Source organism: Heliangelus exortis, chromosome 1, assembly GCF_036169615.1.
Source record: "Heliangelus exortis chromosome 1, bHelExo1.hap1, whole genome shotgun sequence".
Classification (NCBI taxonomy): Eukaryota; Metazoa; Chordata; class Aves; order Apodiformes; family Trochilidae; genus Heliangelus; species Heliangelus exortis.
In genome coordinates this window covers 161,507,813-161,522,378 of record NC_092422.1, presented here as the reverse complement: position 1 = coordinate 161,522,378, position 14,566 = coordinate 161,507,813, and the positions used below count along the sequence as shown (strand labels likewise).

The following is a 14,566-nucleotide window of genomic DNA, read 5'->3' as shown; positions in this document are numbered from 1 at the left end:
ATGGTCTCACAGCACACCAACTGGGTTATTTTTGGTGGAAATTATCCTGGAAGTGGCCCCCAGAACTATATCTGAAGGATTCCAGCCCTGAATAGATATTCAGTCCACAAAGCCAGAGTGGAAGTAACCCAACTCTCAAAGGCATGCAAGGTGGACATCACAACAATGACTGCTTCTCTACTAATCTGTCTCTGCTGTAGGGATAGGAAGTGTGATCCCCCATAGTTGCAATATTTTTACTCATTCCCAGCATCACAGATTTAATGTAATATTGAAGGGCTTTGCATGGCTTAACCAGAAGCTTATGGAATCAGATTAAAATCTGTAATAAAAAGTCACATGTAGCCTGTAGCAAGACATAAGAAATTTACTAGCCACCTAAGAAAAATGGTGAAAATTGCCTAGCTAGAAATGTTTCTAGTGGAAATCACTGGGTCAGTCTGCTAGTGCCAGTGAAATCAATATATGATAACAGCATTCAAATGCTTAAGGCATGTTTGTGTTATTACAAAATTGGACAGCTTTTGTGGCATTTGAGTGTGCTGAATGACCACATGGTCAAAATCTTGAAACTATAGTTCATAATAAATTATCATCCCCTTCACGAACATCTATGCATAAGTGATGTCTATTTTTCCTCATCACTCTGGTATATTTTAAGAAAATATGATGGTTAATTGAAAATAGATATTTTTTCCATATGGCCTGGAACAAAGTTTTGGATAAACAGAAGACTGAACCGTCTGGAAACAACAGATGGCAGTGTCTTAAAGATGAAGAGATGAAATCTTGGATAACCAGTTCTGAACGTCAGTAGTAACATATGATGGAGGCAGAACACTTACATCTGGGAATTTAGCTCTACCATAATTCTATGGGATGGACATGTGGTCCAAATAGAGAATTTTTAAAAAAAATGAAAAGGAAAGTGGCCTACCTGTTGTATTCCAGTAGCCAGACACATAATCTCATTACATTTAATTTCAATAGCATAGCTTGTGGCTGTAAATAATGTTCCCACATCAACTGGCAGATGCAGAAAAGTTTATATTACCAGAGCAAGGGCTTCTACTATCTATTTACTTAAAATCCTGGGAGAAACATTCAAAAGAGGACTGGAACGGGAAATGTAAAAGGAACATGAAAAGGTTTTGCTACCTTTTTGTGGTTTTTTCATCTGAATAATATGGAATAATTCTCTTTTTGCTTCAGTTTTTGCCTTAACCTTCAGTTCTGAGAACCAGTTCTTTGTCTCTATACAGACTGCTAGAATACAATCCATCACTATTAAGCCACAGGTGTACTTGTGTTCTCAGTCTTACATCAAGTACAGAATGACTTTTTTGAGGATGTGTACGTTCATGCAGTTATAATTTTAGGCAATAGTCATGTGATTATCATCAATATATTTCAGTGCTCACACTAAGAGAAATTATCTTAAAATGCAGTATAACTTATACATAATTTTTCTCCAATAGCTAAGGTTCTGAAGATGTTTTAACTGTTGTTTTTTTCATTATCATTCTTGGACTTCTTTTATATTTAACAACAATTTTTATTTCCTGAGATTTAAAATCATGGTGGGTTTGATCGTTACAGTGGTTTTATGACACCTTTTATTTCATGTATTGCTCATAGAGGCTTTACATAGCTTCTCCCAGCTTCATGTTGCTTGAGTCACCACAGATGCCCATGAGCATATACTAAAAAAGCATCCTTCCTGAACACTGGTGTTAGGAAAGTCCTTAACAGTATAGATTTACTGTCTGTAGAATACTGTCTGTAGAATTTACTGTACTGTGAATAGAAGTAAATTTGGTATTTTAGTAGAAACTTGTGCCCAAGCAAAATTGTAGCCTGCTTTGCATGCAGTATTCACTGAGAACCACACAGGCACGTTGCACTCTTACATTTCACCTTCACTTAGTGTTTTGTTTTCTCTCATTTATAGAGCTGGAGCCATTCTTCAAAGTTAACTGAAGTTACCCTGGGTTTGCACAGAAAGGGAGTGATAACAGATGAGGAGTATGCCTCAGCAGTGACAGTATGATATCTGGATTTTCTTATTGGATTTTGGAGCCAGAGTCTCCTCTCACCTCTGCTTTGTTTGTGCAGCTGATTGATGCCTGTGTCTGAGAGAGGAGAACAGGTGGTAACTAAAAACGGGTGTCTGGTCTTGATAACCTTGATGCTGTACTGAGAAACCCTGCATTGTCTTCAGCTTATACATGTTTTAGGCCATTTGGTAGCTATTGGGATAAACTCTACTAGGCAAGCCTTTGCCAATTTAGGGAAATTTTGCTAGCAGCACCATAAGGGCAGAGCATCCTCTGGGCTGCCTGAACGATTTTAAGAGCGAGACTGTGAATAATAGGATCAGATTAGAGATAATAATTTTACCTTTAATGTACTGAAGAGAAAAAATCCTCCAGATCCTCCAGCAAATGCAGCCTTGCCAGTAGAATGGAAACTTTTTTTTTTCCAGGGAACCAAGACTCTTTTCCTCTTTCAAACAGGTGGAATCAGGTGTTACCCCTCTGCAGTCAAAGGAGTTACACCAGGAACAGAGAAAGGTAATTGTAAGATAAGGCAGGCCCCAAATGTCAGGATTTACAAGGTATTACTGCTCAAATGACTTTCAGACATTGCATTAGCATCAACCATATCTCCTTTTATCCACTAATTGTGTAATTCATTCTAGAGAGCAACCAGATTGGTTTCATCTGTTACATGCTCTATGGGCCAAACCCCAGGAAAATATTTCCTTTGGCTCATCCCAAGAAAAACATTCACACACGCTGTTTATTTTGATATTCTAAAATACTACTTTTATCTTATGTTTTAGCTAGATATTCCTTTAAACTTGCTCTTCTGATTCCTTGTCCCTTTGGTATCTCTTAATTAGACCTGGTGACTAATTCAGAAAGAATTATTTATTCAACAAATCCCACCCTTTCCTATCACAAAGCATCTACAAGCAAAACATGTTTTTTTCCAAGTTGGAATTAATTAAAAATTATTTAAAGACATGCAAAGAGTGTTCTGTAGCTTTAGCCATATTTACCCATCTTTAAGATGTGCCATCAGTTGTCTGCTAAGATATGGTCTGCAAGACTCTGATGCCTGAATGACTGATGTGGGTAACTATGCAACAACTTGGAATGGAAAATGTTGGTGTCCAGATATAGTCCCTTCTACAAATATAGACTTTAAAATTAATAGTGTCAGACATCAATCTGTTCTTCACACAACTTTTGCTCACTGTTTTTCATTCCCAGTTCCAGACAGAGGTATGGTCCTATACAGCTTGGGAAGGTCTCCATACAGTTGTTTGTCCTTGCCATGGCAGCCAACAGCTGCAAGATGTGATGTGAACAGTTTCTTGTCTCCCTGGCTCTGCTCCTTCTCTGATATGCTGGCTCTCATCGTTCAGATGTCTTCCACTTTTACTGAAAGGAAAAGGGGAGGGAGAGAGAGTGGAGAGGGGAGCTGTGTATATTTCTTTGTATCAGGTGTCCACACTCCTTTATTTGCCTCTGCAATACATGAATATCTATGAGTGTCTTACCTGCATATACACCTGGAGCAGGGGCTGGTGTGTGGGAACATCCTTATTCCTGTCCAATGACTTTCTCATACACCCTGCTCCAGATGCAAAAGGAGGGAGAACAGGCCTCTCAGCTCCCTGTGCTTGTGGCAGACACATGCTAGAGGACAATTTCAGACCTCTAGGACACATCTGACTAAAGGATCATTCTTTAGGAGGCAAGGGAGTGATTGCCTTTTCCCAGGCCCTTTTGAATCTGATGAAGGAGTAGAAACTGGTGGAAAATCCTACTTTATATTTTTTTTAATCAAAACAAAGAGGAAAAAGGAAACCATATAAACATGCTGGGGGTACCTGCAGCAGAAAGTACCAGTGCTGTCTATACCACATTACAGACACTTACTCTTTTCTGTTGGAGCAATCTTCACTGTTCATTGTACACTACAAATCACAGCAGTGCACCTTGAAGCTGAGGCAACCCCAGAAGTATGTCACTGAAAGGAGATGGCAAAAGGCTCCCCACAGCACCCCTGACACCTGCTTGGGTTGGCTGCTGGGATGGAGGCCTCAGGACAGAAGCCATATTTCTGCTATTCATCTGCTACACCGGAATTACTGCTGGCATCCTGGACAGCCACATCTTTAGGCACCCTGAAGTTTTTACTTTAGCCACATACCACAAGTTTTTACTGAGTTTTTGAAGTAGCTTCTTCAGGTCAATTATGGCAAAGAAACTCAGGAAACTGCAGAGAGGTGAAAATAGAATGTGAGGTTAAGATGACCATTGCTGCCAAAAGATTTTCATGAAAGTTGTGTAGGAAATGCCTACTGGTGGGGATGATCTCATAGGGCTTAGAGATGACAGTGTAGAGCTGTCAGTGTTACAAGTTAGGGAAGAAGCAAGAAGAAGAGGGGCTGACTTTCCCTGAGCCTTGAAGAGGAAGGAGATCCTTCTCCTCACTCTCAGCAGGGAAGGAGCCCAGATCACAGATATTCCCCTTTCCCTTAAGCTGGGTGTCACAGACTTCCTGGGCTGGTGACAGGACACAGGCCTCATGGATATTGTTGGCTGCCTGCCAGAGGTTTCTGTGATAAATAGGTTGGTTTGAAAAAATCATCACTGATTTGAGTGAAAGCTCTTCTCATTCATGTTCAGCAAAACAAGGTTTTTTTATTTCTTTATTTCTTTTTTTTTTTTTTTTTCTTTTTTTCCCTAGAAGATGTTAAGTTGGTGGAAAAGGGAAGGGGAAAAAACCCAACAGTTGTGATCCAAAGAGCTTGGGTTTTGACTCCCAAGGTGCTGTGATATCTCTGCCAGGCGCTGTGGCTCAGCTGCTTCTCATCTGTGCACAGCCTCCAGCACTGTGGTGCTTGCCATGATGCTGAACCCACTGTTGCATACAGCACACGGGGAGTCAGAGGAGAGAGGCAGTGGAAAACAAGAGGCTGAAGATCATATGGCATATGTAAAGCTTGTCTCATTTAATACTGCTTTACAGCATTAGCTTTTGTGGAAGGATTAAGCTGTACTAATCTCTACTAAAGCCAAGAGAATAACAAGACATTTATAATTAATCTATTTTCTTGGCTTTGGAGAAAATCCCAAGCGATTATTTTATTTCATCTGTTAAGCCAATTCCAAGGAAAAACTCTTGTCAGCATCAGTTATGTGAAGAGTATTTCTGACTGAACTTGAATCCATGGAGAAGCTTTCAAAATACTTTCTCCTCTGATGGTGTGAGGTCTTTTTTTATGAATGTGCTTGCATGACCTGCCTCAAGAACATGTCCACCTCTATAGAGTACCCTAGGTCTGTGGCATTTTTTTCCTTCTGCTTTATTGCTCCATCTACTGGAACCAGTTCTACATGGCATTTGAATAAACAATTCAAATGATGGGAATGTTTATTCTTGTGGGAAAAAAAAAAAAAAAAAAGAAAAAAAAGGGTGGGGACGAAGGGGAAGAAGGATGGGGAGGAATCTCTTAATCCAGTCTTTACATTTGAGCTATTTTAGTTTTATATAAAAAAGTGTATATTTTGTGATCTAAATCTCCCCATTTTCCTTGCTCTTCATCAGACAGCATGACAGTAAGAATACTTTTCTATATCTAGATGTCCTCATAGTTTCATATTCTTACAGACCTTCAGTGTTTCCAAACTCTTGAGCAAACATGTTGTTGCTTCCCAAAACAACAAGTAAAAACCCTCTCCCAGCATCAACAGAAGCCATGTCTTGTAGAATGAGCTGAGATTCAAATTGTACTTTGAAAACATTAATTATTATAAAATTTATAATATAGATACCATCCATAGGGAAATCCTATAGGCCATCCAGTGGCACCTTGACAGGCTTGAAAAGTGGGCTTGCAGAAACTACCTGAAGCTCAACAAGACCAAGTGAAAGGTTCTGCACCTGGGTTGAGGCAATCCCATGGATGAATACAGATTGGGAGAAGGGACTGAGGGCCGCCCTTCAAAGGAGGACTTCAGAGTGCTGGTGGACCAGAAGCTTAAAATGAGCCATCAGTGTGCACTTGCAGCCCAGAATGGCGATCGGGTCCTGGGCTATATCAAAAGAAGCCCAGACAGCAGGTCATGGGAGCTGATTCTCCCCCTCTACTCTGCTCTTGTGAGACCCCACCTGGAGCACTGTGTCCTGTTCTGGACTCCCAGCATAAGAAGGATATAAAGCTCCTGGAACGTGTCCAGAGAAGAGTGACAAAAATGATCAGAGGACTGGAGCATCTCCTCTATAAAGACAGGCTAAGAAAGTTGGGGTTGTTCAGTCTGGAGAAGAGGAGGCTCTGAGGTAACATTATAGAGGATTTCCAGTACCCGAAGGGGCCCTACAAGAAAGCTGGGGAGGGATTTTTTTTCATGGGGGTGTAGCTAGAGGACAGGGGACAATGGATTAAAACTTGAAGAGGGGATATTTAGATCAGATATTAGGAAGAAATTCTTTACTATGAGAGTTGTGAGACACAGGAACAAGGATGTTGTGCATACACCATCCCTGGATGTGTTCTAGGCCCGGTTGGATGGGACATTGAGCAAACTGATCTAGTAGAAGGTGTCCCTGCCAATGGCAGGGGGATTGGAACTAGGTGATCTTTAAGATCTTTTACAACCCAAACCATCCTTTGATTCTGTGATACATACAACTAAATAAATGCAGGAGATTTCCCCTTTAGTTCTTAATGCAGATTTTACTTCCTTAAAAAAAACAAAAATGCTTCAGAAACACTGAAAAAGAAATCAAAACACTAAATGCAAGAGATAAATTTACTCCACACCTGTAAGATTCAAGATAACTTTATTGCCACATTTGTTTGTCCTTTATTTAAATAAGTGCCTACTGGAAAGGTGTTTGTAGTTTGTTTTATTTTTTTAATAATGCTGTAAAGAATTATCCCATCATAATAGGGCTAATTTTCTGTCTAAGTGTTGGGTAGAAAATACTAAGAGTTCTTTCTGTATTAGTGCACTTAAAACCTCCACGGTTTTTCCTTCGAATTTCTGCTGTCCTTTGTGCATAAAATTCAGCAGAGTAGTCAGGAATCACTCAGGAAATAGAATTCACTTTGTGTAGTCAGAATCAGGTAGGGGTTTGTTTTCCTCCTGTAATTTCACTTTAAGCAGAGAACAGTTTATTCCCCTATATATGAATTTCAAGTGAAAATGTTAAAACTTATGAAATACCAGTATTCTTGTCAAGGCTCATCTAGCATTAGAATAGCAGTTTATACTGAGTGGGCCAAGACATTTTAGGCAGTGAAATTCAGAAACACTACCACTAGTGAGTCTTTTCCTCTGATCCTGTTATGGTAGTCAGAGTTCCTGCAAAGGATAAGCTTGTGGACTCAAACATGATATTGGTAAGCTCTGAAAAGTGAGTGTCTGCTGACAAAGAGTGCAGAGGTCTCTGTTAGAACAAGAACACTTATTCTCACAGCTTCATGAGCCTGTCCTGCTCCCCTGGTTCCACATCCCTGACCAGCCTATTTCTAGCTTAAAAGGCAAAGCTTTCTTTCTCAGAGCAGTCTTTTCCCAAAAATGCCTAATTCAGCCACAGAGCTGCAACACACTTTTTGATGGAAATCATTGCTTCTCTGTTTATTCTCCCCCTAACCTTACTGAAATCAAGCGTGGGATAACAGGAACTGTCTCCCCAGAGGTTTGTACCCTATATAACTTACGTAGATTTAAGTAGGTTATGGATCTGTGTTCTTAGATTACCTACCCTGTATTATTTATAACAATAATGTCTACTACCTCCTCTTTGATAAGAATTGCATCCACAAAATTTCATTAAATATCATTATTAAATTATTACTTGTTATTTTAAAAGTAGTTTTAATTCCATAAATATTTAAATCTAAGAATCATAGTTTTCAAAAGTGAATCATAGTTGAGTCTGTCTTAAATCCATGGTACATGGAAGCACAAAGTGATGTGTTCTGAAAAATCAGCTTTACTAAAACCAGCACTAACAAGTCATCAGTATGGACCATAGACAAAACTACAGAACAGTTTTGAAGACAATCAAATCTCAGGAAAATGTACGGTCCAATCCCAAACTGCTGACTGCCCATATTATCCATAGCATTAGTATAGTGGGATATATTGAAGACCATAGCAATGGAAGGGTTTGCTCTGGATGCATATTTTTTCACTGTTGTCACATTTCTCTATCCAACTTCCCTACATTTGGCTGCAAGCTGTGTACAGATTTCCACTCAAGAAATTCTCTCTGAACATGTGGGGTTTAAATCTGGGGATCTTGTCTCAGGTGGCCACACAAGAAGCAGATATAATATAATTCCATGATAGTAATCATTTTGCTCATTAAAACTATATCTGCAGAACTAGAACATCAATAGGAATAGCTTAGAAGCAATGTACTTGTGAGTAGAAGAGTGTCTGTATGTTACTTTTTTTAAAAAAAATGGAGAAGTAAAGCGGCAGGATTGTGCTGATGAGCAGACTGAAAATACACATAAAAAGATTTCATTAGATCATTATGTATGAATAAAGTGTATTATCAGGCTGTCTCAGGAGTTGTTAGGGGATCTGATTAATTTTAACAATTCCATTGGTGGTGTGAAAGAGGCAGTGAGGCAGCCTGTTAATTAATGCAATGATTAATAATTTAATAATCAATTAATAATTGAGTAAGTTTGCAGATGATGGGTAAAGGATGTGAACTGTAGAGAATATTCAGAGTTTTGGTTGTGCTGAGGAATTTAGAAAGGGCTGAAACCCATTTAGAAAATAACCAAAGCAGAAACTTCCTCAGAAATGTTGCACATAGGGGATACAGAATCTATACTCCTTTTCCTGCTACAAATATACCTCAGACTCCATTGCTTGTGGGCCTTTCAGATGAACCATGTACCAATGTCCTTACCAAAAGAATAACTTGCTATTTTGGTGTACATCACCCTCCTTTCTCCATACCAATAAATGCATTAAAACACCTTCTAATGGTATATCTGTATGTTTTATGTTACGGGGCACCTGAGAAGTCTTAACCAGCATATAATGTGGAAGAATTTACCTACAAGAATAGGTCATAAACAAGACCAGTTTCTATTTTCTTCTCAAAAGCAAAAGAATTAGACCAGACGGGGAATAAGAGGACCATCTGTGCCTAATTAAAGGGTGAGACTTCATAACAGCAACAGATGTTACATTATTGTAGTCAGAAGAGTTTATTGCTAACAGTGGTAAATATTGTGCATGTTAAGTTGGATATTTCCAAGTAATCATTTAGCAGACATACTTCCACACAGGCTACCCTTTTCTTGCTGGACCACATTTCAATAGTTTTAAGTGTCACGAAAGGGCAAATTGCAGAAGAGGTCAAGCAAGCAATATTTTCTACATGCTGAGAATGTTGTGTGCACCAGATGGGTTGTATGACTGAACGGTGTTTAAGTTCATAGTATGACTCAGGAGCAGGGACCCCCTCAAATCTGGGTCAATTCCTTCTCCTGAATAACTTCTGCAAGCTGTTTGAAACTACTCTGCACCAACAGTCCAAAGGAGATACTACGGTGCGTGGAGCAGCAACCTCTTTCAGTCTCCATGAGCTTCTGTTGGCCACAGAGATGAACACAACTTACTTTGTCTCATAGTTACAAAGCTACATCCAATTCAGTTTGGTTTAAGGCTTTATATAAGCCTCATTCCTCTATTTTTGTAACTTCTTATTCTCACTGATATTCAATTATGTACATTTCTATTACTGCGACTCCACATGAAGCCTGGAGTGTAGATTAAGTTTTTGTGACTAGGTGTAGTACTCAGTGGGTACCAGCTACTCACATGCAAAGGGATGTGGCATTTTGTTTGTTTCTTTTAACTGGGCTTTTTTCTTACTTCAGTGCTGAAGCAATCTGAAAGGCTATGAAATTCTGAACTAAATGTGCAGGAACATCCATGCAAATCCTTTTCTCTCTTAGGTTTTTTTTTCCTTTCTATTGCAGAGATTTCAGCTCATTTTCATTTCTAAAGCAAGGAATGATGATAGCTCACAGGTTTTATTACCACTTTGTGTTTCTGCTTGCATCCCTGTTCACATCTTCCCTAGAGAGAGCTTTCCATACACATCTCTTGAAACAGTCATTCTCTGCTTCTGAGACACAAGTTATGGTACAGGGGTGCTCTGTGGGTAGACTTACAAGTATCAGGCTGATAAAAAGAGATCAGATAAAGTCTTTGTCCAAAAGAGATAAGTTAGAAACTGGGCATAAATGAATGCCCAATCAGTGATCTACAATTACAGGAGCTGATGGGAAGCAGAGTCAGGAGAATCCAGAGGTTACCATAGAAATGTAACAAAGGATTCAATCCTCAGGGACTTCACCTGAGTCAAGTACCAAATGTGCAGAAATTCTCAGTGAATGAAGCTCTCAAGTTTAAGAGAAAAATAGAAACCATATCACAGATAAAGATAATTGAGCTGTCTGTCCTGTCTGTGATATCATGGTAGATCCCATCTGGACGTCAGCCGTGATTGCTGCTGCGCTGCTTTCCCAGCCTTGTTTGGGTGGAATATATAAACCTCAGGAGAACTTTCAGAGCATCAGTGTCCCTCTGCTGGCTTCTCTAGTTCCTTTTGCTAGGAAATCTAGAAACACATTATCATTTTTGGACCATAGCATGCATTTCAGTTCCTTGTTATGGAAATTCTGTGTAACAGCAGCCTAATGCATTCAACTTTGGGATAGCAATTTTCCAACTGTTTCTGAGTGACTCACAGTCTTTGAAAAGACAAGAGGGTATTTCCTGGGTAGAGGGAGGGTGTACAAAAACAGTTCTATTTAGAGAAAAGCCTTAATTCTGAATATCCTTCATCCAACAAGATGTTGCATGCACTCACACATACTTGGAAAATGAAAAGGAATATTATGATAATCTAAAGGCCTGAAAAAAAAAAAAAAAGCTATTTCTACTGTTTGGAAACATAATGTTTCTCCCTTTCAGAGGCATTTTGGATTTAAAAAACCATTGTATTTCCATGAACTTGAGTTGTAAACAACAAACATAGACCTTTCCAAACCCCAAAATCCACCACCAGAATACCCTATAGTGTGAATGAGAGAACAGATGTCAATAATGTTGACTGCCCAATATATAAGATTATGGAATCCCAAATAGGACTTGGTCTTTTGAAAGCAAAATTAATTACTTTTTTGGGTGGGAGATAGTGCCCTAAATTAAAATCAGAGCACAGTCACTAAGATGATTAAGGGAGTAGTACTCATCTACCATACAATGAAAGGCTGAGTGAGCTGGAGCTGTTTAGCCTAGAAAAGAGGAGATTGAAGAGGGACCTCAACAATGCTTATAAATATCTTAAGGTTGGGTGTCAGGAGGATGGGACCAACTTCTCCTCAGTGGTGTCCAGTTACAGGACAAGGGGTAATGGACACAAACTGGAACACAGGAGGTTCAACCTAAGCATAAGGAAAAATTTCTTTATTGTGAGGGTATCAGAGCACTGGAACAGGGAGGTTGTGGAATCTCTGTTTCTGGAGACATTCAAAACTTGACTGGATGTGTTCCTGTGTGATCTACTCTAGGTGATCCTGCTCTAGCAGGGAAGTTGACTGGATGATCTTCAGAGGTCCCTTCCAACCCCTAACATTCTGTGATCCTGCAGCTCTGTGCAATGTTAATCTTAGGGGGGGGAAACCAAGGTTTATGTTATGGTTTCCAGCAAGGAGAGAAATTCTTAGAAAAAATATCAGTTCAAGCACTTAGCAAAATTAATATAAAACAAGTGTGACCAGCTCCAAATCTAGCAGCTGCTACTTCTTTAAGTCATCTAAATGTCTTAAACACTCTGACTCAGCAGGTTAGGTGATGTTCTTCTGCAACCTAAAGCCCAAGCACACAACCTAAAGCAGGGCTCCTGCTGAGGTGCAGGGAAGGACACAGGAATCCTCCAAGGTGATCCATCTGCCCATCTCAGATGGGCAGCAGTGCCAAGATGGGATGAGTAGCTGGCTGGTGGTGCCTTTCTCTCCCTGGTGACTGCAGAGGGAACCTACTTAAATGTCAATAGCTATTTTTCAGTCATACAAATCCCATCATCTCAATGTTCCTAAGATGCAGTGAGATGATTTTTGGACCTGAGAGGGTTGTTATGACTATGAGGCATTTATACTAAGAAAAAGCTTAAATTTTATTTATGAATAAGGCTATTTTCCTTTACTTTTTTTATCTATCACAGTAAGTTAGAATACATACACAGTCAATAGTTTATATACAGTACATTGTGTCAGAAACTCTTCAAATAGCTTGTTTTAGATAATGTATATATGAAACAGGGAGAAACATTTTAATACTACACATTTTTGCACATTTACAAGCTGTACTTGAAGTCTTGAGTGTATATAGCCAAACTGAGATCTGGGCAATATCCTTAGCAAACTATTATTAATTAAAAAAAAATTCAGAAAGGAGAACTCTCTCTGAATTAAATTAAAAAGCATCAAAAGAGTTTTGACAGGGGTAGAAGAGGAAAACATTTGAAGAGGTCAGACCTTTTTTCAACAAAGTTAAACATTTGCAGTTTTACTCAAGTTGATGTCATCATTTCAAATTTGATCTACTATATAAAAGGGACAAATAACTTTAAATCAAAACTCAAAAAGGAAACTCCAAAATGAAACTTTAATTTCAGCCCATCCTTAAACATTTTTTTTTTTTTTTTACTTTAGGCACTGAATGAAAAAAATCTGCAGTTATTTTCACACCTCTCAGTAAATTACCAGAAGTTTTCATAGAAAAAGATTGTTCTATCTAAAAGAAAAATGAAAATCTTAGGATTTGGAAATGTATAAAACACCACTCTGACGTTAAAGAGCAACCATATTTTACACAGTGCCTGAAACTAAAGCACTTATTTTTTTGTGTGTTTTTGATGGTTTTGAAAGCACTTTTAAGAAGACAAAGTGAGAAGAAAATCTTTTATCCAAACTCTGAATTTCAAGTCAGATTAGGGTCAGAAACTGCAGTAAAAGAAATGGATTTTTAAAGAAAGTTTTCTTTTCATTCATAATATAATAAAGTTATTCATTAAATGCTTGTAGATGAAAGCTGGTTTAATAAATGTGTTTACCTTCTGATGAAATGCAGTTCTGCAAAATATTTTACTTCACATTAAACACACAACAGCAGCGACTTCCATTACTTTATGTGCAATGTACATGAAAATGCTGCATGATTTACAGGGCTTGATTCCATTCTCACTCATCAGCTTTGCACTGGTGTTGGTTTAGTGGCACGATTCCTCTTGATACTGGCTGAATTCCCAGACTAAGTGAGAGGAGAATCAAACATGCAAGGTTTTATTTGTTCAGGGCAACAAATAACAATGAACTTCCCTGGTTCTGGCAGCTTCACTTCATTCTCATGTGTATGTTGTGGCCTCTCTGCTCATTAGTGCATGCATTCAAGCTCCTGCTAAGTAAAACCCAGTGTATCTGTAGATGAAAGTGCTCATTTTTATTCCTCCTATTCCCACAGCTCAGTGCCCTGCATGCTCTACAGAGCCAGCACCAAGCAGCAGGGTGTGTTTAGGAAGGCACAATGACTCCTTGAGACTCCCCCCATGTTTATAAACCATCTGCTGGCAGCTACGAGCCACGAGGCCATGTGTTGTGCACACATTGCTGTGGCTGGTCAGATCTGCCAAAAGATAGATACCAGAGCAGGAGTGTCCCTTCTCTTCCCGGGGCCCCAGGGGGTGCCTGCAGGAAGAGGGACAGATGCAGCACTACCGCTGAGACCACACGAGCCAGGAGAATTCCCCCGTGCCTATCCTGACTCACATGCATCACCACAAGGACCAGCTGCAGCCACAACGTAGCCCTTATCTTGCACTGATAAACTCTGAAAATGCTGCAGCCCAGACAGCATATAAAAACGTAACGGAGACCCTTGCACAGGGAGCTTCTGAGGAAGCAAAAGGAGCCTCCTTCCTACTCCCTGTCTCTTCCTTGTTCAGAATCACATCACACAGCAAGCAGGTATTGCAGAGGTAAGCATAGAATGTCACCCTCCTCCAGGGACTCAGACTTCTGTGTGTTGGGAGCTAAAGGAGGCCACGCTGCCTTTCTGACTTCGGCTAAGCTGACTGAAGCTGGCAGCCCGATGCCTTTTGCCTTTGGTCCCACTTTTGTGTTTCTGCTTGTCGCGTGCGATAAAGCTTTCAATCAGCTTCAGTTTTTCATGCTCTTCTTTCAGGAAGAAGTCAACAAGCACACTCTTCTCCTTTTTGATCTGTTCACTGATGTCCTTGGGGATGTCAGGAATCATCCAGTCAACCAAAACACTGAGAAACATCACCAGATTCTGCAAACACAGCAAGATGTGAAGCAAGTATGAAAAATCCAAACTATTCACACCAGGGCAAAACCAAACCCTTAATACAGGTATAAGACAGGTATAAACCACATTTTGCTCATGGCACGTAGTATTAAGAAGTTGAGGAAAGCCCTAGTTCA

General features: G+C 39.5%; 2 protein-coding genes across 4 annotated transcripts in view; one reads left to right on the top strand and one right to left on the bottom strand.

The window, feature by feature from the left end:
* LOC139791314 (very long chain fatty acid elongase 4-like) overlaps window positions 1-14,566 on the top strand; it is a 434,972-nt gene that overhangs the window by 325,143 nt on the left and 95,263 nt on the right. The window lies entirely within an intron of this gene.
* ANO2 (anoctamin 2) overlaps window positions 12,216-14,566 on the bottom strand; it is a 156,799-nt gene continuing 154,448 nt past the window's right edge. The window contains exon 25 of the mRNA XM_071733390.1: window positions 12,216-14,414. Coding sequence (XP_071589491.1) covers window positions 14,133-14,414 — 282 coding nt within the window. The 3' untranslated portion in view covers window positions 12,216-14,132. The remainder of the gene's footprint in view (window positions 14,415-14,566) is intronic.